The sequence below is a fragment of the Gossypium hirsutum genome, chromosome A11, assembly GCF_007990345.1.
Source record: "Gossypium hirsutum isolate 1008001.06 chromosome A11, Gossypium_hirsutum_v2.1, whole genome shotgun sequence".
Lineage (NCBI taxonomy): Eukaryota > Viridiplantae > Streptophyta > Magnoliopsida > Malvales > Malvaceae > Gossypium > Gossypium hirsutum.
The window spans coordinates 22,576,717-22,598,522 of record NC_053434.1 but is presented as its reverse complement, the minus strand read 5'-3'; the positions used below and the strand labels follow the sequence as shown (position 1 = coordinate 22,598,522).

The 21,806-nt window shown below is 34.5% G+C and overlaps 2 protein-coding genes and 1 non-coding gene across 3 annotated transcripts; all 3 read left to right on the top strand.

Moving 5' to 3' along the window:
- Positions 1–6,545: 6,545 nt before the first annotated feature.
- LOC107912750 (pathogenesis-related thaumatin-like protein 3.5) lies at positions 6,546–8,774 on the top strand. Its single transcript, XM_016841056.2, has 4 exons — positions 6,546–6,768; positions 7,306–7,980; positions 8,098–8,306; positions 8,553–8,774. The coding sequence occupies exons 1-3, from the start codon at positions 6,684–6,686 to the stop codon at positions 8,256–8,258; spliced, it is 921 nt and encodes a 306-aa protein (XP_016696545.1). The 5' UTR covers positions 6,546–6,683; the 3' UTR covers positions 8,259–8,306; positions 8,553–8,774.
- LOC107911019 (PR5-like receptor kinase) lies at positions 8,321–10,293 on the top strand. The gene is given in 3 exon segments (XM_041081361.1): positions 8,321–8,591; positions 9,088–9,821; positions 9,823–10,293. Coding segments are annotated over 2 exon segments (954 nt in total). The 5' UTR covers positions 8,321–8,591; positions 9,088–9,185; the 3' UTR covers positions 10,141–10,293.
- Positions 10,294–19,045: 8,752 nt separating this feature from the next.
- Positions 19,046–19,152, top strand: LOC121210330 (small nucleolar RNA R71). Its single transcript, XR_005905444.1, has one exon. It is a non-coding gene; the product is annotated as a small nucleolar RNA R71 (small nucleolar RNA).
- The last annotated feature ends 2,654 nt before the right edge of the window (positions 19,153–21,806 follow it).

The following is a 21,806-nucleotide window of genomic DNA, read 5'->3' as shown; positions in this document are numbered from 1 at the left end:
TAACATGTGTTAAAAATGGCTGCTGGTATACATAGCTAACCAACTCATGTTGTTGTTTACAAATTGCTTAACATTTGGTATACATGGCTGTTGGTTAGAAAAGATAACAATTGATATACAAATTTAACAGTTGGTATACATGGCTGCTAGTTAGAAAAGATAACAGTTGGATAACAAATAGCATGATAAATTGCTCATATATTAAGGCCAATATGCCAAACTGTAAACTGTTTACAAAAGGAATGAGGGGCAAAATATTGCCAAATTTTTCTACAATTCATTACAATTGAACAGATGTCAATTGTAGGAAAATTTACAAAAAGATTCAGTGGCTATGCCTAAGTTTATCAACAGTAGCAACCATAGGCAAGTTTCTCAAAAAATTATCTGCCTAAGTTAATAATCAGTAGCAGGCAAATTTACACAGTTTTAAAAGGTTAACAAAATGCAGTCTGTTCACATCATCATCAATGGTCTATCATGGATGACTCTTGAGTAGAAGGCATCCATCTAACAGTGGTTGTGGTTGATTTTCTCTTTAATGGGAGCTTTTGTCTTGAGGCAGTTTCTTGATGAGTTGGGGCAGTAGGTAATTGAGTTGGGGCACCTTGTTGAGTTGAGGTACCCTCTTGCTGACTTGGGGTATCCTCTTGCTGGGTTCGGACACCAACTTGATGTCTTTTAACCTACAAGAATAAAAGAAATGTGAAAAACAAACAAATTCATAGATAGAAGTATATTATAAGTTAAAGCAAATTACTTATTGGAATGTTTTGGCCAATTTCCCCTTTGCAACTCCTCTTATTGTGGCCTATTATTTTGCATTTACTGCACCTCATCTCCACCCCTCTCTTGCTCAACCTTTCTGTTGTTTGTGGTTCATCAGGTTCTTTCCTTCTCACTTTAGTAGGTCTGCCAGGTGGCCTTCTTAGTGGAGGAGGTAGTATTGGTAGCATGTTTGACAAAGAGGCCCATTGTTTAGGACCCCTTACTGGACTTACAAAGTTGGAGTAAATTTGAATCTGGGTTTGCTTCGTGTGCCAGGTTTGTACATAGGTCTCTGGGAACTTATTTTTTACATGAATGACAGCTAATACATGCATGCAAGGGATGCCAGTGAGATCCCAATTCCTTCAGGAGCAGGAATTCTGAACTAAGTCTACCACATACTGGCTGCTTGGACCACATTCAACCTGATACTTGTCCCCACCAGCATGTGATGGAACACACCTAAAAAACAGTGAGCATGCTTGGTTAAAATATACAATGACACACACCCCCCTAAAAAACAGTCACTACATACATATTATAGAAATAACTCATTGCATGCATATTAAAAAATAGGCAACACACCAACAATCATTGCATGCATATTAAAAAATAGTCAACAGCTTTCCAACAATCATTGCATGCATATTAAAAAATAGTCAACAACTTTCCAATAATCATTGCATACATATTAAAAAAAGTCAATAGCTTTCCAACAATCACTGCATGTGATCAGCAACATTAAGTCAGAATATAGGCATTATAAAGAATCTTTACCTTAATGAATCTTTTATATTTACATCCAGCTTTTTCTTGATCTTTGGACACAAAGTTCCTTTCCATTTGTCAGCTTCTTCTTTCTTCTTGACAATAAGTAACATAATCTTGGTCCTTACTATTTCCATCATGGTCAGAATAAGTTTACCTCTTGCTTCCAGTATCATCTGTCCATAAACCACATAAATGATTAGTGAATTGCTAATGATCCGTAAGAAACATAAAACATAGGGATTTACCTTGTTAAATGATTTAGATAGATTATTCACCAACATGTCAGAATGGCTCCTAATTGAGAAGTGAGACCTTGACCAGTGAGCAGGGTTTTTCTTCTTCAACCAGTCATAAGCATGGTGATTGGTTTTTCTCAGTTCATCCATGGCATCATCGAACTCTCTTGTAGTGCTTGCTCTTGCAGCTTTCCAAAGCTAATCTTTCAGCTCCTTTGTTCAGAAACCAGCATTCTTGAAATTAGAATGTAGGTGTCTAACACAGTGCCTTGTTTCTGTATTAGGAAACAACATACATGTTGCTTCCAAAAGTCCCTGCAATTAGGAAAAAAATAATTTAATTCTTTGACAAACCTTAAATAGAAACAGCATAAATATATATATATAAAAATAGAGTTTTACCTTTTGTTTGTCAGACATGAAAGATACGTGGTACGAGCTCACAATTTCCAAGTCCATTGCAAGCAACTCCAAGAACCAAAGCCATGATGCTTGGTTTTCACTTTCGACAGCAGCATATGCAAGTGGATAGATGCCATTATTTGCATCTATCCCAACAGCTGCAAGCAAGTAGCCACCATAGCAGCCCTTTAAGAAACATCCATCTAAACCTACTATCCTCCTACAACCAGCCCTATAGCCATCTTTGCATGCCTGCAAACAGACATACATCCTTTGAAACAATCTGTTATCCAAATAATAGATTGTTGTTGTTCCCTCATTTTGGGTCCTAACCTCCAATAAGTACTCATAAATCTTCTCATATTGAGCCTTATGAGCTCTTTCAATTAATTCCAATGCCCTAAGTTTAGCCCTCCTACATTTGGTTAGTGAGACCAAGTAACAAAAATCTCTTTTGACATCTTACTGTAATGATTTCAAAGAATAATCAGAATCGGCAATGAATTTTTCTTTATACTGTTCACCTATCCAAGCTGAGGTTACATTCCTATTTTTATAGACTTTAGAACAAGTATGGTTAAGGTTTGAACCCCTAATTTGCCAAGTCTAGTCAGTAGGGTCAGTAGGGTTTAGCCGAGAAGCCCATATGAACCAAGAACATTTTTCATTGCAGACTGCCTTTAACCTTCTTAAATCATTTTTGGGAAACTTAATAAAATGACTATTCAACCTACCATACTGCTTGGCAGCTTCTTTTAGACTGTGTTTAGACTTAAATAACATTCCAATCTCAAGTCTAGGATTACTCATGTCATTCTCTAGGTTGAACTCAGGCCAATTTTGGCCATCTGAGTTAGATCCATGTGCACTATCTAACCTCCCAGAATCATCACTATCACACAGTTCATCTACTCGTATACCATCCATGTTTAAACCATCTAAAGTAACTCTTTCAGATGCATCACTATCACTACCAGACACATCACTACCAGACACATTTTCTTCATTCTCATTAAAATTGTCATCAATTAAACCTGCCAAACAAAGTACTCATCAATAAAGGCAAACAACATAGGCAAACACTTTAACCATTTTTGTCAGACAATAACCAATACAAAATACCGAATAATTTAATACAAACACTTCTGTCATGCACATGACAAACAACAACTAATACAAAAATTAATTTAATCAAACACAACCATTTTTCTCATGCACATGGCAGACAAAAATAGGCAATAACCAGTACAATAAAGAAGGTAAATAACAATAGGAGCCTGGATACAAACAATGACAGATATACACAATAAACATCAGTTTAATAATGTATAATTTAATGGCAGATACAAACAATGGAAGATATACACAATAAACATCAGTTTAATAATGTATAATTTAATGGCAGATACAAACAATGGCATATATACACAATAAACATCAGTTTAATAATGTATAATTTAATGGCAGATACAAACAATGGCAGATATACACAATAAACATCAATTTGATAATGACATTCATACAATGACAGATACAAGCAATGGCAGATATACACAATAAAGATCAGTTTGATAATGGCATTCATACAATGACAGATACAAACAATAGCAGATACACACAATAAAGACCAGTTTGATAATGGCATTCATACAATGGCAGATACAAACACATCAAAATCAAAATCGAAATAACCTTAAACAATGGCAGACACAATACAGTACACATTATATGTCATAAACTTTAAAAACCAAACCCTAATCTGTCATGCACATTAATAACAAATAAAATCAAAATCAAAATAACCCTAAATCGAAATCTAAATTAAAATCAAAATCAAATTCTAATCCTAGATTGAGATCGAAATAGAAATTGAAATCAAAATCAAAATTAGAATCAGTAAGTGTTTCAAAATTGTAATCAAAATCGAAATAGAAATCGAAAGCAAAATCAAAATCGAAATTAAATTTGAAATCAAAATATCCCTAGTTAACCCTAAATCGAAATAACAGCATTGAAATCCAAAAAATTTAAAACTAAATGCAAGAACTTACCCGTTAAAGTGGATGTAACAGCACTGGTAGCTTCCCTTCTACTGCCCATTGTCTCTGACAATCAAAAACTTCCGGTTCGTCTTCTTTTCTCCCTAAACAAAATAAACCACCCTAAACCCTAAAACTTATACCCTGTTAATCGATTATTGAACCGATTTCTAACCCCAAATCAATTCCCAATTCAGTTTAAAACCTAAAAAACCCCAAATCCCGATCAAAATTTCCCAAATAGATTTTCGTTCCCCCCCTCAAATCCCCCTAAAGCTAATTTGTTTCTAACCCTAAAACATTAACCCATTACCCCTTCAATTTTTTTCCCTAAACCTGTCCCAAACCCATCAGCCGTCGCCAACGTGGCAAGTTAACTTGCCACATCAGCGGTTAACTTGCCACGTCAACAATCCCGTTAACACCCTAACGGTAACTGTTAGTTAGTGACTGTTTTGTCACTTTTTTGTAACGTTAGTGACCGTTTTGTTACTTTTTGAAAGTTAAGTGACTGAAATGAAACTTAGGTGACTGTTTTGTCATTTACCCCAAAGTTTAGTGACTGTTGGTGTAATTTACCCAAAAGATTATTCAAATTCTAGCTTCATTTGTTACTTATAGTTAAGGGAAAGGGGTTTCTTTACTGATTAGGGCTATTTGTTTTATTTTAATTTATTTTCTTCTATCGGGTTATGTTTTTCTTTATTATGATTTGATATGGTTTGATGGAACACATTAGTTCCAAGACTCTGTGTTTTTTCACCCTCTCTTTATTTAATTAAGGCCAACTTTCACTCAAGAAAAAAAAATACTTTTTAGAGTATTTATTTAGACATTTGGTGTATTATTATTCTCTTTTAGCTTTTCTGTTTAATATAAAAAAAAATTTCTTTTCAAATTTACTTTATGATTTATTTTTGGTACATTGAAGAAATTTCATGAGATTTCATATCTCCAAAATAACCTCTGCCTTTCCCTCTCCATTTTCGCTCACAATCTCCCGTTCTCGACTCTCAATCTAAAAAGAATTTGCAACCACCTTTCAACTTTACCCGCAAAACCATCTTCTTCCGCTGCTCGTCTGTTTAAACCCTAAAAGCTATTTAAGAAACATGTCCTTAGTTTTTTTCCTACGAAAACAGGAAAGGAAATCTGCCCTTACCCTAATTGTTGTTATTCCATTTACTAAGGGATTCATGGCCTCAAAATAACGAATGAAATTTTTTTTGTCAAAGCCTCATCTCTCTCCTCTCCTCTCCCCTTCGTTTTGTTTTTATTTTCTTTTATTTAGAACATAAAACACATGCATGCACTCAAAAGTTTCGAAATTGAAAAAAAAAGAGTTTGTAAAAATAATTAAAATTTTCTTTTGAAATATTCCAAAAACATTGAGAATTTACCATTATTAAATAAAATATAATATTCATGTATTTAAATTTTATAATATATTTTTATTTTTAACAAATATTAGGATTATATATTTAATAATAAATTGTAATTGATATTTTTAAATATTTTTAATTTATAGTGTTAGTTGAAAGCAAAATTGTTTCAAATTTCTCCTTGATATATTTTTTAAATATAATAATATGCATATAAAATCATGTCTATATAAAACTTGTTTCGGAATAAAAAAATTATGTATATATAACATTTGCAAAAAATCCATTGAAGTAAGAGAAAATCAAGTAGTAACTTTTCAATCTATATGGGAGAGTAACTTTCCCACCTTTTATCATGGAAATCACATTTTCATATTTATAAGAAAATAACTCACAAGGGAAAATTAAATTCCAAGAAAAGTAAATAAAATTTGAAATATTAAATGTTGTAACCACTTTTCAACTAATTAAATTTTCAAGAAAGTGACCATTTTCGATTGCACCAAAGGCTACCTTAAATAATCAATTTAGATTTAAAGGATTAATCATATTAAGCTGTAACATTTGAAAATTAATAGAGATCAAAAACATAAATAATAAACTATTAATATAGGATTTAATTATAGAAATTTATAAATTAAGAGAGTTGAATAACAATTAAGTTATAATAAGTAACAAAAAGTTAAATAGTTAGCGTAAAATTAGTTACGGAATGAAAATAATAATAAAATATTTAATTAACTCAAACCATATGGAAGATAATAGAATGGTGGACCAATGTTTTATATGTAATCATGCACACATGCAGTCATATAAAGAGACACTTTTCACAAAATTAGAGAGTTCCTACACCCCATTTAGTGGGGTTTGAACATACTTTTAAGGACGCGGTTGTAGAGTAGCTGTAGTATCCAATTTCGCCGCAGTGAGTGTTAGATTTAGTCAAACCTAACAACAAAACAAAAGTCCAAGTCTTCTAAGTCATTGTTTCGACCACTCCCCTAATTTCCTAGAGCTGAGCTGAGGCAATCTAATCCTTTTTATCGAATATACACATCAATCATCATTTCCCTTGTTCTCTGAAGATGGATTCATCATCACATCTACCTTTGTTTTCCATATTATTCGTCATGCTCGGACTTACCGTCTCACAAAGCACTAATATCACAGGTATGTATGAATGTACTTCTCATTCGACTTTTATGCTTCCCCTCCCCTCCCGTCCTGAATCTGATTTTATTTATTTTTAACTCATACCGTACAACACTTGATTGCCTGAGCTGCAAGTTTAATAACTTCCTCTTGATTTTGGGTGTTTATTGCAACACAAGTGATTATATCCGATTTCAATCTATTACAAAAGCCTCTCTAAGGTCCTGTTTGAAATTCTGCTTGCTTGGATCCTTTGCTTGTCTTGTCACTGTTCAGATACCGCTTTTCCATGCATCAGCCGCAGCAGTAGGTTATTGTGAAAGTTCTGGCCTGCATTATGGTTTCTGACTTGAAATTTCTCTGTTTTCCATATTCCCCATGTCAACCGTTGCCAGTCATCCCAACCATTCTTTCCGGCTTCAATCCACCTCTTTGATCCAGTTATATAGGCTTATGTATTAATGATTATTTAAATATTCAAGACTAACAAAGAAAGGTTGATTGTTGCTTCTTCTTTTTTTGGTGTTGATTTAAATCCATTTTCCGGTTTTACAGGTGCTCATTCATCAACGTTTACTATTGTAAACAATTGCAACTATATAGTTTGGCCAGCGGTAGTGTCTGGCCCTGAATCTACACAAATTTCCCCTTCAGGTTTCATTCTTCAACCAGGCGAATCAACATCTATTTCTGTTCCACCGTCTTGGTCAGGTCGGATATCGGGTCGAACTCATCGTGGTAACGACTCTTCTGGCAATTTCTCTTGCCTCACTGGGGACTGTGGCACATCTATACTAGAATGTTCTGGTCGTGATGCCACCCCTCCTGTCACCCTTGCGGAGTTTACACTTGGTCCTGTTGGGACATTGGTTTACTATGATGTTAGCCTTGTTGATGGATACAATCTACCATTGATGATATCCCCACATAATGAAACTGGAGGTAACTGTAACTCAACTGGATGTGCTGCGGATTTGAATGGTGACTGTCCTTCGGAGCTTAAGGTTGTCAATGGGAGTGAAACAGTTGCATGTAAGAGTGCCTGCACTGCTTTTGGGGCCCCCCAATATTGCTGTGAGACTACAGATACGTGCAAGCCTACTTCCTACTCACGATTCTTCAAGAGTCGGTGTCCTACTGCTTATAGCTACACCCAAGATGATGCAAACAGTACCTTCAGTTGTTTTGCTGCTGATTATGTCATCACTTTCTCCCATCTCCTTCCACCAAGTAATAAATGCATACCAATTTCAATATAAAGTTTTATTCCAACGGAGGATGGAATCCGGAAATATTTTTTCAACGATCCTTGCTTGCTTTTGGTTTTGGATCAAACATTGAAAACAGGACTAATGGAAGTGCAGCGAAAAGAGTGGAGAATAAGAAAGGTTGCCACAAGTGCAATGCTTCCGGTGGAACCTGCGGTTCCGATAGCAACAATCAAACAATCTGCCACTGTCCCTCTGGATTTTACAGTTTGCCAGAGCTCGAACAATGTCTCGGCCTAGCTCCCCTCCCAGGCCCAGTATCAGCCCCAACATATAGCCGACGCCCAGGTATGTAGTTTTCCACTTCTACAACTTGACAAAATTTTCTATTATTACTACTGCTAGCCACTAATATGGTTCCTAATATAACCTGTTAAATTGCTATTATTTAATTTGTAATAGGGTTTTTAATTAACCCAATAGTACCAGCTTTATAATAGTATGAAGTATTAGTATTGATAAAAACTTAATCGTAATCATTAAAATTGTGCAATAACAAATGTGTTGCTTTGCGTGGTATATTGTTTCTTGTAGGTGGGTCCAATTTGAAGTTGACATATTCAATATTAATAGGTACGAAACAATTTTTGGGATAATAATGTGGTTTGAATTAACTATATATTTACTACGCACACAAAACACACACAATTTGGTAGATAATAACTACCACTATAATGTCTTACAGGTTGAGGTTTATTGGGTAATAATATGTGGTTTTATTGCTACTATAATTAATTTTTAAAGTTGGAATCAAAATCAGCATGTCCAATCCAAAGTAATATTTTATTAATTAAGATTTACGATAATTAAAATGTATAATTTTAAAGTATCTTTTAATTAATATAACTTAATTAGTTTTAAAGAAATATATATATTTTGTCTAACTTATAATGCTTTTCTTTTAAATTAACACTGATACTTTCTAACAGAAGTTATATGCTTTCTTTTGAGATTTTTGTTTAACTTTATTCATTACCTTCTTTTATTTAACCAATATTTTTACTTAATTAAATATTATATTTCATCTTTATTTATTAAAATTGACTAATGATTCATAATTCATAAACAGGATCGGCTATTGTTGGAATTGTATTGATTTTTACCATTTGCTGCTTTGTCCTGAGGTTCAAAAGGAAATTATTATCAAATTATCTCCACCAAATAAAGATGAATGATAATGCTAGGATTGAGGCATTCATCATAAAGTTTGGCTCCTTTGCTCCAAAGCGATACTCTTATGGAGAAATAAAGAAAATGATAAATAAATTTAATGATAAATTAGGTCAAGGAGGTTTCGGAAGTGTATATAAAGGAAAGTTGCCTGATGGTCGTCTTGTGGCAGTTAAATCCCTAAATGAAACAAAGAGCAATGGAGAGGATTTTATGAATGAAGTAGCCAGTATTAGCAGAACTTCTCATGTTAATATAGTGACTTTACTTGGCTTTTGCTTTGAAAGATCGAAGAGAGCTTTGATTTATGAATTCATGCCAAAAGGGTCGTTGGATAAGTTCATTTATAGTCAAGGAACGGATAATCAAGGTCATCAATTGGAATGGAAAACTTTGGATGATATTGCCTTTGGAATCGCTAGAGGACTTGAGTACTTGCATCAAGGTTGCAATACAAGGATCTTGCACTTTGACATAAAGCCTCATAATGTCCTTTTAGATGAGAACTTTTGTCCCAAGATCTCTGATTTTGGCTTGTCTAAGTTATGCAAAAGAAAGAAGAGTGTTGTATCAATGACAGGTGCTAGAGGAACTGCTGGATACATTGCTCCAGAAGTGTTTTTTTCGAAATTTGGGAGGAGTTTCTCATAAATCTGATGTCTATAGTTATGGAATGATGGTCCTTGAAATGGTTGGAGGTATTGATGTTGAAGCGTCTCAAACTAGTGAAATATATTTTCCTTCATGGATTTATAAGCATCTTGACCAATCTATGAACTTGAATCTTAATGAAGAAATAACAGGAGAGGAAGAAGAAATAACAAGGAAATTGATTGCAGTGAGTCTTTGGTGCATCCAGACCAATTCATTAGATCGACCGTCAATGACTAGAGTGATAGATATGTTGCCAGGGAGCATTCAATCATTGGAACTTCCTCCACGACCCACCTAAAGATGTTGCAAACTTTTTTGTTAACTTGAGTTAAAAGCAATCATAATTAGATATGACAAAATGTATATATATCTTATAAATTTTTTAATGTTAGTTTTTTATAACATCTTTAATGTTAGTTGTATAAACATAAATATAACACATATTATTAAATGTGCCCAAATTTTAAATAAATATAATTTTGTGTTCCTTTTTATTATATAAATAATAACAATTACATCCATTAATACCTAAGGGAAGACAAAGTCAAGGGACTTAAACCGTCCCACCAACAAAAACAACAAAAAACTTTAGAGAAAACCAAAGAAAAATAAAAGAAACAACCTAATATCAAAAAGTAAACAAGGAAAGCTAAAAACCCATCACCCTCCTCCCTTGCATACCAAACGACCGATGAAGCCAATTGAAGACCTGCTTGAAAATCTTTCATCAACCCTGTTGTATCTAAACACATTAACTAATTTCAGAGAAAAAAGTCACTTTGGTAACATCTGTGGAGTACATATAGCATAATCTCCAAACACCAAAGTTAAACGTTGCCCCAGTTAGGTACGAGACAACCATCTATGCTAATCTACGATCACCGTTCGGTCCACTGTTACCGGTGCTTCCTCCATCCAGTACCGTGGCTTTGAAATCAGGTCCTTCACTAGTTAAAACGTGTGCCATTGCGTTTGCCTCTTTTTCATGGTCGTGAAACTAACTATAAATTCGACTAAGGCAAGCGCACCTATCGAATAGTAGTATAGTTGTGGTGAGGCCGGAAATATCGTATCCACGAGGACTAAAAGTACTAGTAATTACTCTCTTTTTATTATCTAGCCTAAGAATAAGGGTGTTTGCTTTATCTAAACTAGTTAACTAAACTAAGGATGTACAGAAAGTAAATTGGAGAAATACTTTCGGGAAAACTAATTGATTTAGACAATACCCATGGAAGAATCCACCTAGACTTCACTTGTTATTTGACTCTAAACTAGACGATTTATTCACTTGACTTGATTCGTAAAAATCCCTAACTTATATTATTATCTCTTTCGAGACTAACAACGTCTAACCCTAGGTTGATTAATTGAAATCTCTTTCTAATTAAAACCTCTAGTGTTGCATTAACTCGATCTATGGATTCCCTTATTAGGTTTGACCCTAATCCAGCAGATTTATGTCGCCCTATATCTAGGGGTGCAATTATGCTAGATCTACTCTTAGATAGAGACTTTTGCTCCTCTGAATAAGCACATCAATACTTGAATCAATAACCTGGAATATTAAAGCAAGAATTAAGAATAAATAATTAAGAACAAATCAAATATTTATCATATGATTCAGAAAATAATAACAAGATCCGTCTTAGGTTTCACCCCCCTTACGTATATAGGAGGTTTAGTTCATATATGTAAAAGACAACATCTCAGAAGAGCAATAATAACAAAATATAAACAAACCCAAAAACTCCTAAAGGAAATTGAAGGGATATCTTCAGCCTTGAAGGAGAATCTGACTTCTGAGATGGATCAATCGGCTTTCTTCGAGTAATTCCTTACTTCCAATCCTGTGTGTCCTCTTTAATCCTCCTCTAAGGTGTTTATATAGGCTATAGAATGCTTCAAAACCCTCAAAGTGCCCTTTTCCGAATAGAATTAGACTTAGGCTCAACAGGGACACGGCCGTGTGCCACGCCCCTGTGCAAGTGTTTTAAACCATGTTAGAGTCTGTTAAATAGACATGGGCGAGTGATCTACCCATGTGAGGAAGTCTAGGCCATGTTGATTTCCCACGTTGACCCATTTTTTCTTGGCTCGTTTTTTGGCTCTTTTTACTCTCTTATGCTAACCTAAATATAAGACATGAAATTAAAGGATTAGGAGCATCAATTTCCACAATTCTAAGGATAATTCATCCAAAAATGTGCTAAGCATGGGATAAAAATATATATAAATTATGAATTATCAAATACCCCCACACTTAAGAGTCTGCTTGTCCTCAAGCAAAATCCTTAATTCACAATTAAGAATTCATTTCTCTCAACTTATAATTCCTATCAATAATATCTCAAAATAATTCATAAGTAACGTTACATTGAGAGTTCAACTAGAAGATCATTAAAGTTTCAAACATTCCAAGTTGAGCATTTTACCACGAAAACATAGGTATCTCCTTTCATCTAAGTAATCACCTTTAATTTAAAATATCGCAGAGTTTAATATCCTCACTAAAGGTTCACTCAAATCACTCGAGGTGTTTAAGGACAAGAATTTTAACACTTAACAGTCAATACGAAAAATTATTACCATAGGCTTGCGTGAAAATCAAATCTTCACCACTATATATTGAGATGATACAGCAATCAAAAGGTCTTTAAAGGATTGTAACGTGGCTTTGGTTAGGGGGTGTGTACATAAGCTGAAAGAGAAGGTTAGAATCAAGATTGAATTGAAAAATTACCTAACTAGAAAAATACTAAAACTGACAAATTACATTCCTAATTAGATGATTCTAAAATTGAGCTTTTCTTCATGGATAACTTCATTTTAATCCAAGTATTACATAATTAATTTCAGCAACTTTGTTTTTTTTTTTTTTGAGAACAAATCACATAGACTTTTGCTAACTATCAAAAATAAAACATAGCTAAGCAATTTATTCAAACCAAATCTCGAAAAAAATAGGGATCAAATTAATTGAGAGGGTTTCAACAATAATGGGCTATGGGTTAATATTGAGGGTGGATCAATGAATGGCTTGTTAGGCTCAAGGGGGTTCACTAAGGGTCAATTATGAAGGTAGGCTTTTATGGAGTGAGTGGGTTAAACCTAAGTGCCTTTATCATCTTGACATATCAAATCAATGGTGTGATCTTGACCTGCATAATCGAAGCAAGTTCTAGAATAACAAATCAATATTGACGCACTCATAGCAACAATAAAAGTGAGCATGAAAGAAATAATATATGCTTTAAAGGCTCAAGATCTCACAAGAATTATGACTTTTTGATGTTAATCCTGTGAATTTTAACTTCAAGATAATACTTAAACTTGGGGAAATATCCTAAAAAATTTTAAATTCTCAAAAATCAACTTATCATGCTTGATTCTCTAATTACTTAAAGTTTACACCATCAATGCATAAATACCTATGTTTTAATTCAAGACATATCAATAAAAATCTTAAATTAATCAAAATTCATTCTAATAGTGATATGAGTGAGTTACATGAAAATTTGACAAAATTTAGGGATTTTTCTGATAGTAATATAAATAACCCCCCCACACTTAAGATGTACATTGTCCTCAATGTACAAATATATATAATAGCAATATAAGCATAATATCAGAAGAGAGGAAGAGAAGCAAAACTGCCTTGAATTTTCGGGATAAACTCCTTAGAAGAGCGAAAGTAAGAATTATAGATAAGGCTATAATGAAATGCATGGTTCTAAGTTACTAATAAGAAAATAAACACCACTGTGGAGGAGAATTAAGGGATAATTCGATAATAAGCATAAAGATAAGCAGAGTTTAAAATATAAAACATAAGTTTTCAAAAATAAATAAAGGAAGATAAAATTAAAAATAATAATAAAAATAATAACAAAATAAAGGGACTTGGATCACACGGCCGTGTCACAAGCCCGTATGGTTCGAGTTCAGCCCGTCTTTTATCGTGAAATTTTTATTGCCCAATCATCATATGTCATGCGGACACGACCGTGTGTCCCAGCCGTGTGGTTCACACGGTCGTATCGCACGACTGTGTACGATGTTGTTCGCTTCTCTCACGTCCGTGTTTATATGCGCACGCCCGTGTTGTTTTGACTATTTTGACCATGGGTGATGGGCACGGGCGTGTCACACGCCCGTTTTAATTTCTCAGTTTCTACCACGGCTTATAGACACGAGCGTGTTGCACGCCCGTGTAGATTTGGTAGAATTGCCCACGGCTATGTTGCATAGTTATGGCAACTTATCAAATCCCATGTTTTGGGAAAAATTTTCTCTGTTTTTACACGACCGTATCGTACGGCCATGTCGCCACTCGTGGTATGAGCACGGCCTAAGGCACACCCGTGCGCCTGGCTATGTGGATTTGGACAACCTGTGTTCAACGACTCAGTTAATGATTTAGATGTTAGAAACTAAAATTTTAAAAAAATCAACACCGTTAGTGCTCGGGTTGCCTCCCAGAAGCATTTATTTAGAGTCTAAGCTCGACTTTACCTTGTGGGTGTATTTAGGGAAGTTCGTGGAGCCGTAGCTCCTATCTATCGTCTTTAAATTTTTCACCGTTATAAAGTTTGAGACGATGTCCATTTACCTTGAAAGTGCCATGTGATGGGTGACTTAGCTCTACTGTACCATATGGAAAGACAGTTTGGACTACGAAAGGACCTGACCATCGTGATTTAAGCTTCCCAGGAAATAATTTAAGTCTTGAGTTATATAATAGGACAAGATCTCTAACTTCAAATTGTTTGTATTGCCTTAAATGAGCGTCATGGCGGCGCTTCGTTACTTCCTTGTATAGGAGTGAATTCTTGTATGCATTGGTTCGCCACTCATCTAACTCGTTCAACTGCATCAACCTGTTTTCACCTGCAAGTTTGGGGTCAAAGTTTAGAAATTCTATAGCCCAGAATGCCTTGTGTTCTAGATCAAATGGTAGATGACAACTTTTTCCATAAACAAGTTTGTACAGTGATGTTCCTGTGGGGGTCTTAAAAGCAGTTCTATAAGCCTATAAGAACATCATCTACTTTCATTACCCAATCCTTCCTGTTTGATTCTACTGTCTTTTCTAAAATACGTTTAAGCTCTCAGTTTGCTACTTCAACTTGTCCACTAGTTTGAGGATGATAGGGGATAGCTGTTCTGTGGTGAACTCCGCATTTCTTAACGGTCTTATCAAATTGGGTGTTACAAAAATGAGTACCCCTATCACTGATAATTGCTCTAGGTGTTTCAAATCGAGAAAAGAGTTTTTTAAGGAATCGTACTACCACTCTAGCATCATTAGTGGGTAAAGCTTGGGCTTCCACCCATTTGGACATATAATCAACAGCTACTAAGATGTATTTATTCCCAAATAAACTAAGAAATAGACCATTGAAGTTAATACCCCAAATGTCAAATATTTCATATAAAAACATATAAGTTTAAGGCATTTCATTACATTTGGAAATATTACCTGTCCTTTGGCATTTGTCACAGGAAGTAACATATCTGTTGGCGTATTTGAATAGCGTGGGCTAATAAAAACCTGATTCAAGCATTTTATGTACAGTCTTAGTTCCACTGTAATGTCCTCCAGTCGGTCTTGAGTGTCAATGTTCCAAGATCTTCAATGCTTCTGACTCTGTAACGCATCTCCTAATGACTTGATCTATACATATACGGAAAAGAAAAGGGTATTCTCAAAAGTAATTTTTCACATCCGTAAAGAATCGTTTCTTTTGCTGATGTGTCAACCCTTTTGGGATAACGTTAGCGGCTAAAAAATTCACAATGTCTGCAAACTAAGGTACCTCAGAGTCAGAAATAGCAAAAAATTGTTCTTCAGGGAACGAATCATTTATTTCTACTTCATCTAGCTCTTTAGTACTTGAATTTTTAAGCCTGGAAAGATGATTAGCTGCGAGATTTTCTACTCCTTTCTTATCTTGAATCTTCAAGTCAAATTCTTGCAATAATAGAATCCATCGAATGAGTCAAGGTTTTTCATTAGTCTTAGTTAAAAGGTAGTGAAGAGCAGAATGGTCAGTATAAACGACAACTTTAGACAATATTAGATATGGCTTAAATTTATCGAATGCAAAAACCACGGCTAGCAATTCTTTCTTCGTGGTGGTGTAGTTTTTTTGTGCGGCTGTCAAAGTTTTGCTAGCATAATAAATAGGTTGAAAATGCTTATCCCATCGCTGTCCCAAAACTGCACCTACTGCAAAATCACTCACATGACACATTAGTTCGAAAAGTAAATTCCAATCAGGTGCGATTATAATTGAAGTATTAATCAATTTATCCTTTAAAGTATTAAATGCTTCTAAACACTCCTGATAGAAATTAAATGGCACATCGTTTTCTAGTAATTTAGTCAAAGGCTTAGCTATTTTAGAAAAGTCTTTAATAAATCTTCTATAAAACCTAGCATGTCCTAAAAAGCTTCTAATAGCCTTAACAGAACTAGGGGGAGGTAGTTTTTCAATGGTTTCAATTTTAGATTTATCAACCTCAATCTCTTTACTAGAAATTTTATGCCTTAACACAATACCTTCTTGAACCATAAAATGACATTTTTCCTAGTTAAGCACAAGGTTCGTTTTCTCACATCTTATTAAGACTCGTTTTAAATTTTTAAGGCAAAGATGGAAAGAGTTACTGAATACTGAGAAATCATCCATAAATACCTCTATGATATCTTCTACGAGTTCGTCAAAGATATCCATCATGTAGCGCTGAAAAGTAGCAGGAGCATTACATAATCCAAAAAGCATTCTACGATAAGCAAACGTACCGTATGGACATGTAAATGTTGTCTTTTCTTGATCTTTAGGAGCTATTGGTATTTGAAAATACCCAGAGAGCCTGTCTAAGAAGCAGTAGTACATGTGCCTTGATAGTCTTTCCAACATTTGGTCAATAAATGGCAGGGGAAAGTGATCTTTTCTCGTGGCATCATTCAGCTTCCTATAGTTAATACAAACTCTCCAACCTGTGACTGTCTTTGTTGGAATTAATTCATTCTTCTCATTGGTTACAACAATGATGCCTCATTTCTTAGGAACAATCTGCACTGGACTAACCCAAGAACTGTCAGAAATAGGATAAATAACTCCAGCATCTAGAAGTTTAATTACCTCATCTTTAACAACTTCTTTCATGTTGGGATTCAATCGTCTTTGAGCTTGCACACATGACTTATATTCATCTTCTATTAAAATTTTGTGGGTGTAGAAAGAAAGGTTGATCCCTTTAAAGTCAGAAATTTTCCACGCTATGGCCCTTTTATACTATCTTAATACTTGGAGTAATTTATCTTTCTTCTTAGGTTGCAAGTTAGAAGCAATAATCACTGGTAATGTAGAATTATTTCCAAGGAATGCGTATTCCAAGTGATTTGACAATTGTTTAAGTTCCAGTTTTAGAAGTTCTTCAATGGAGTATTTTTGTTTAAGTTCATCGTTTACCTTAATACCCTCATATTCTGCTTGTCTTAAGGAAGGTTCATTGGAATTCAGTTCAGCTTTTATCTTACTTATCTCAGAATCATCATCATCTACCTCCTCTCATTCGGTAAGACACAGTTCTAACGTGTCCTTATGTATGATTTCTTGAAAAGAATCTTGAGTAGCATGATCAATAGAGTCAATAAAATAACATGAGTCATCCTGTTCCCTAGAAAATCTCATGGCACCATAAATTTTAAAAACAATCTCTTCGTCACCTACTCTAAGTACCAATTTACCATCACCCACATCAATAACAGCCCTAACAGTGGCTAAAAATGGACGCCCTAAAATTAAAGGTACTTCAACATCTTCATCCATGTCAAGCACAACGAAATTAATAGGGAATATAAATTTATCTACTTTTACAAGTACGTCCTCTATAATACCCCTAGGATATTTAACAGATCTATCAGCTAGTTGAATACTCATTCTAGAGGGTTTAGATTTCCCAAGACCAAGTTGTTTAAACATTTTATATGGCATCAAATTAATGTTAGCGCCTAAATCAGCTAGTGCCTTCTCAACATTTAAACTATTAATTAAGCAGGGAATTGTAAAACTTCATGGATCTTTTAGTTTGATTGACAGTTTATTTTGGAGTATGGCTGAGCACTCCTCGTTAAGTTTCACTGTGGATAAATCTTCAAACTTCCTTTAATTTGTTAGAAGCTCCTTTAAAAATTTTGCATATGTAGGCATTTGCGATATAGCTTCAACAAAAGGTAAGTTAATATGTAGTTGTTTAAAAAGTTCAAGAAATTTACCGAATTGTGCATCCATGTGGTCTTTCTTCAACTTTGCTGGATATGTGATTGGTGGTTTATATTCCTTTGGCATTGGATTGTTATTGTTTTCGTGTTTTACCTCCTCTCCTTCGTTTCTGTCAACTTCTTGTGGTGGTTTCTTTTCAGATTCAACTAGCACTTTCCCACTCCTTAGTGTAACTGCTTTCACATGCTTTTTTGGATTGGGTTCGGTGTTACTAGGTAGACTTCCTGGTGGTCTTTCTGAAATCATCTTAGTCAGCTGTCCAATTTGATTCTCGAGCCCTTGGATTGATGCTTACTGATTTTTAAGTGCAGTCTCAGTGTTCTAAAAATGGGTTTTCGCTACTGAAATAAATTTTTTCATCATCTCCTCAAGGTTTGGCTTTTTCTCTTGCCGGTAAGGTTGTTGTTGGAAGCCTGGAGGTTGTGGTGGTTTCTGATTCCCTTGGCCTCCCCATGAGAAATTTGGGTGGTTTCTCCAACCTGTATTGTAAGTGTTACTATAAGGATTGTTTTGAGGTTGAGGATTATTACCCATATAATTCATTTGTTCGCTCTCCATGTTGTGGCTGTGGGGTGAGTATTCTGAATTGCTCATTCCACCTCTACTTGCATCGTACTACATTACTAGATAACCTGTGAAAAACCAAGTAAACCATCAATTTTTCTATTCAAGAGTTCTACCTGATTAGAGAGCATAGTAACCGAATCTACGTTAAAAACGTCAGTCACTTTCGTTGGCTTTGTCCTCATAACTTGCCACTGATAATTATTCAGTGACATTTCCTTTATAAACTCATAAGCCTCTTCAGGTGTCTAATTATTGATTGTTCCGCTAGCAGCCGTGTCAACCATCTGTCTAGTCGAGAGATTCAGCCTGTTGTGAAAAGTTTAAACCTGTAGCCAAAGTGGTAACCCATGGTGAGGGCACCTTCTCAATAGATCCTTATATCTCTCCCATGCATCATAAAGTGTTTCTAAATCCATTTATACAAAAAAAGAAATATCATTCCTTAATTTAGCAATTTTAGCCGATGGGAAATATTTAAGTAAAAATTTTCCCATCATTTGTTCCCAAGTAGTGATTGACCCTCGTGGCAACGAGTTCAAACCACTGCTTAGCCTTATTCCTCAATGAAAAGGGAAATAACAGAAGGCGAATGGCGTCATCAGAAACGCCATTGATTTTAAAAGTGTCGCAGAGCTCTAGAAAATTTTCCAAATGAGTGTTTGGATCCTCGTCTTGCAAACCATCAAACTAAACAAACTATTGTATCATTTGAATCGTGTTAGGTTTCAGTTCAAAATTATTTGCAACAATAGCAGGTCTAACTATACTCGATTCGGCTCCTGTTAAATTAGGTTTAGCATAATTATACATAGTACGTGGAGCAGGATTTTGATTTATTGGGTCTGCAGCAATCGTAGGAGGTAGCAGATTTTCTTGATTTTCAGCCATCTCCTCGATTGTGGTGTAAATATCGTCCTCTCGCTCTTCCTTTATATACTGTAGGCTTCGCCTTATTTCTCTTCAGTTTTTGCAAACTGTGCTCTCGATCTCACTATCAAAAAGTAATAGTTCCGACGGGTTTCTTCTAGTCATAAACTATAAAAACCTATCAGAAGAAAGTAAAAGAAAATTTAGTAATATAAACAAAAATAAAATAAATGACTAAAGTAATAAAAATTAAGTGTTCCTAATATCTTAGTCCCCGGCAACGGCGCCAAAAATTTGGTGGTCGTGAAACTAACTGTAAATTCGACTAAGGCAAGCGCACCTATCAAACACTAGTATAGTTGTGGTGAGACCAGAAATATCATATCTACGAGGACTAAAAGTACTAGTAATTACTCTCTTTTTATTATCTAACCTAAGAATAAGGGTGTTTGCTTTATCTAAACTAGTTAAATAAACTAAGGATGCACAGAAAGTAAATTGGGGAAATACTTCTGGGAAAACTGATTGATTTAGACTATACCCAAGGAAAAATCTACCTAGACTTCACTTGTTATTTGACTCTGAACCAGACGATTTATTCACTTGACTTGATCCGTAGAAATCCCCAATTTATATTATTATCTCTCTCAAGACTAACAACGTCTAACCCTAGGTTAATTAATTGAAATCTCTTTCTAATTAAAACCCCTAGTGTTGCATTAACTCGATCAATGGATTCCATCATTAGGTTTGACCCTAATCCAGCAGATTTATGTCGCCCTATGTCTAGGGGTGCAATCAATTCCACTTAATTATGCTAGATCTACTCTTAGATAGGGATTTTTGCTCCTTTGAATAAGCACATCAATACTTGAATCAATATCCTGGAATATTAAAGCAAGAATTAAGAATACATAATTAAGAACAAATCAAATATTTATCATATGATTCAGAAAATAATAACAAGATCCGTCTTAGGTTTCATCCCCCTTAGGTATTTAGGGGGTTTAGTTCATATATGTAAAAGACAACATCTTAGAAGAATAATAATAACAAAACATAAAGAAATTCAAAAAATCCTAAAAGAAATTGAAGGGAGATCTTCAGTCTTGAGGGAGAATCCGGCTTCTGAGATGGATCAATCAATTTTTTTCGAGTAATTCCTTACTTCCAATCCTGTGTGTCCCCTTTAATCCTCCTCTAGGGTGTTTATATAGGCTATAGAATGCTTCAAAACCTTCAAAAGTGCCCTTTTCTGAATAGAATTAGACTTGGGCTCGACAGAGAAACGGCCGTGTGCCACGCCCGTGTGCAAGTGTTTCAAACCATGTTAGAGTCTGTTAAATAGGCACGAACGTGTGATCTACCTGTGTAAGGAAGTCCAAGCCGTGTTGATTTCCCACTTTGACCCATTTTCTCTGTTTTTGGCTCTTTTTTAGCTCTTTTTACTTTCCTATGCTCACCTAAGTATAAGACATGAAATTAAAGGATTAGAAGCATCAATTTCCATAATTTTAAGGATAATTCATCCAAAAATGTGCTAAGCATGGGATAAAAAAATGTATAAATTATGACTTATCACCTTTTTAGCTAAACGAAAAGTAATTCACTAAAAAAACCCATATTTACCTTAATGTCTTGAATAATCGAACTTAGCATAGATCTATCCATTGTGTAGAAGTTTTGTAACAGCCCGTTTTTAGTCAAATCGGAACAGTGGTTTTGGGACCACAAATCTAAGGTCAAAATAATTATTTTATTATTATTTTAATATTTATAGCATGATATTATGATTTTGTGAAAGTTTCGTTAAGAAATTTTATCGTTTGATTGCTTAATTTGATAAAAAGGACTAAATTGCGTAAAGTGTAAAACTTGTGTTCTATTAGCTAAAGGTGTCTAATACTATGGAATATTAAATTGGAGGTCCTTAAGTGGTAATTAGACCATTGGTTGCTTAAGTGGACATTTATGGACATGCATTGAGTGATTTTAATGTTTTATAATAAAGGTTAAATGTGTAATTCAATAAATAACTTAAGTAAAATAACATAAAATTTAGATATCATCTTCTTTATACGATCTTTCCACTGAATCTTGAAAGGATAAAAATCCATAGCTAGGGTTGATATTCGTCCAAGCTTCTCTTGCTCATTTAGGTACGTTTTTTGTCTCGTTTTTAATATTTCTATGTTTTTGAGATGTTGCAGCTTAATTTAGCTAGCCCAGGGACTAA

Coding starts and splice junctions, on each gene's coding strand:
- LOC107912750 (XM_016841056.2), top strand. CDS start 6,684: ATGGATTCATCATCACATCTACCTTTGTTTTCCATATTATTCGTCATG. Junction 6,769..7,305: donor ACAAAGCACTAATATCACAG/GTATGTATGAAT, acceptor CCGGTTTTACAG/GTGCTCATTCATCAACGTTT. Junction 7,981..8,097: donor CTCCCATCTCCTTCCACCAA/GTAATAAATGCA, acceptor CATTGAAAACAG/GACTAATGGAAGTGCAGCGA.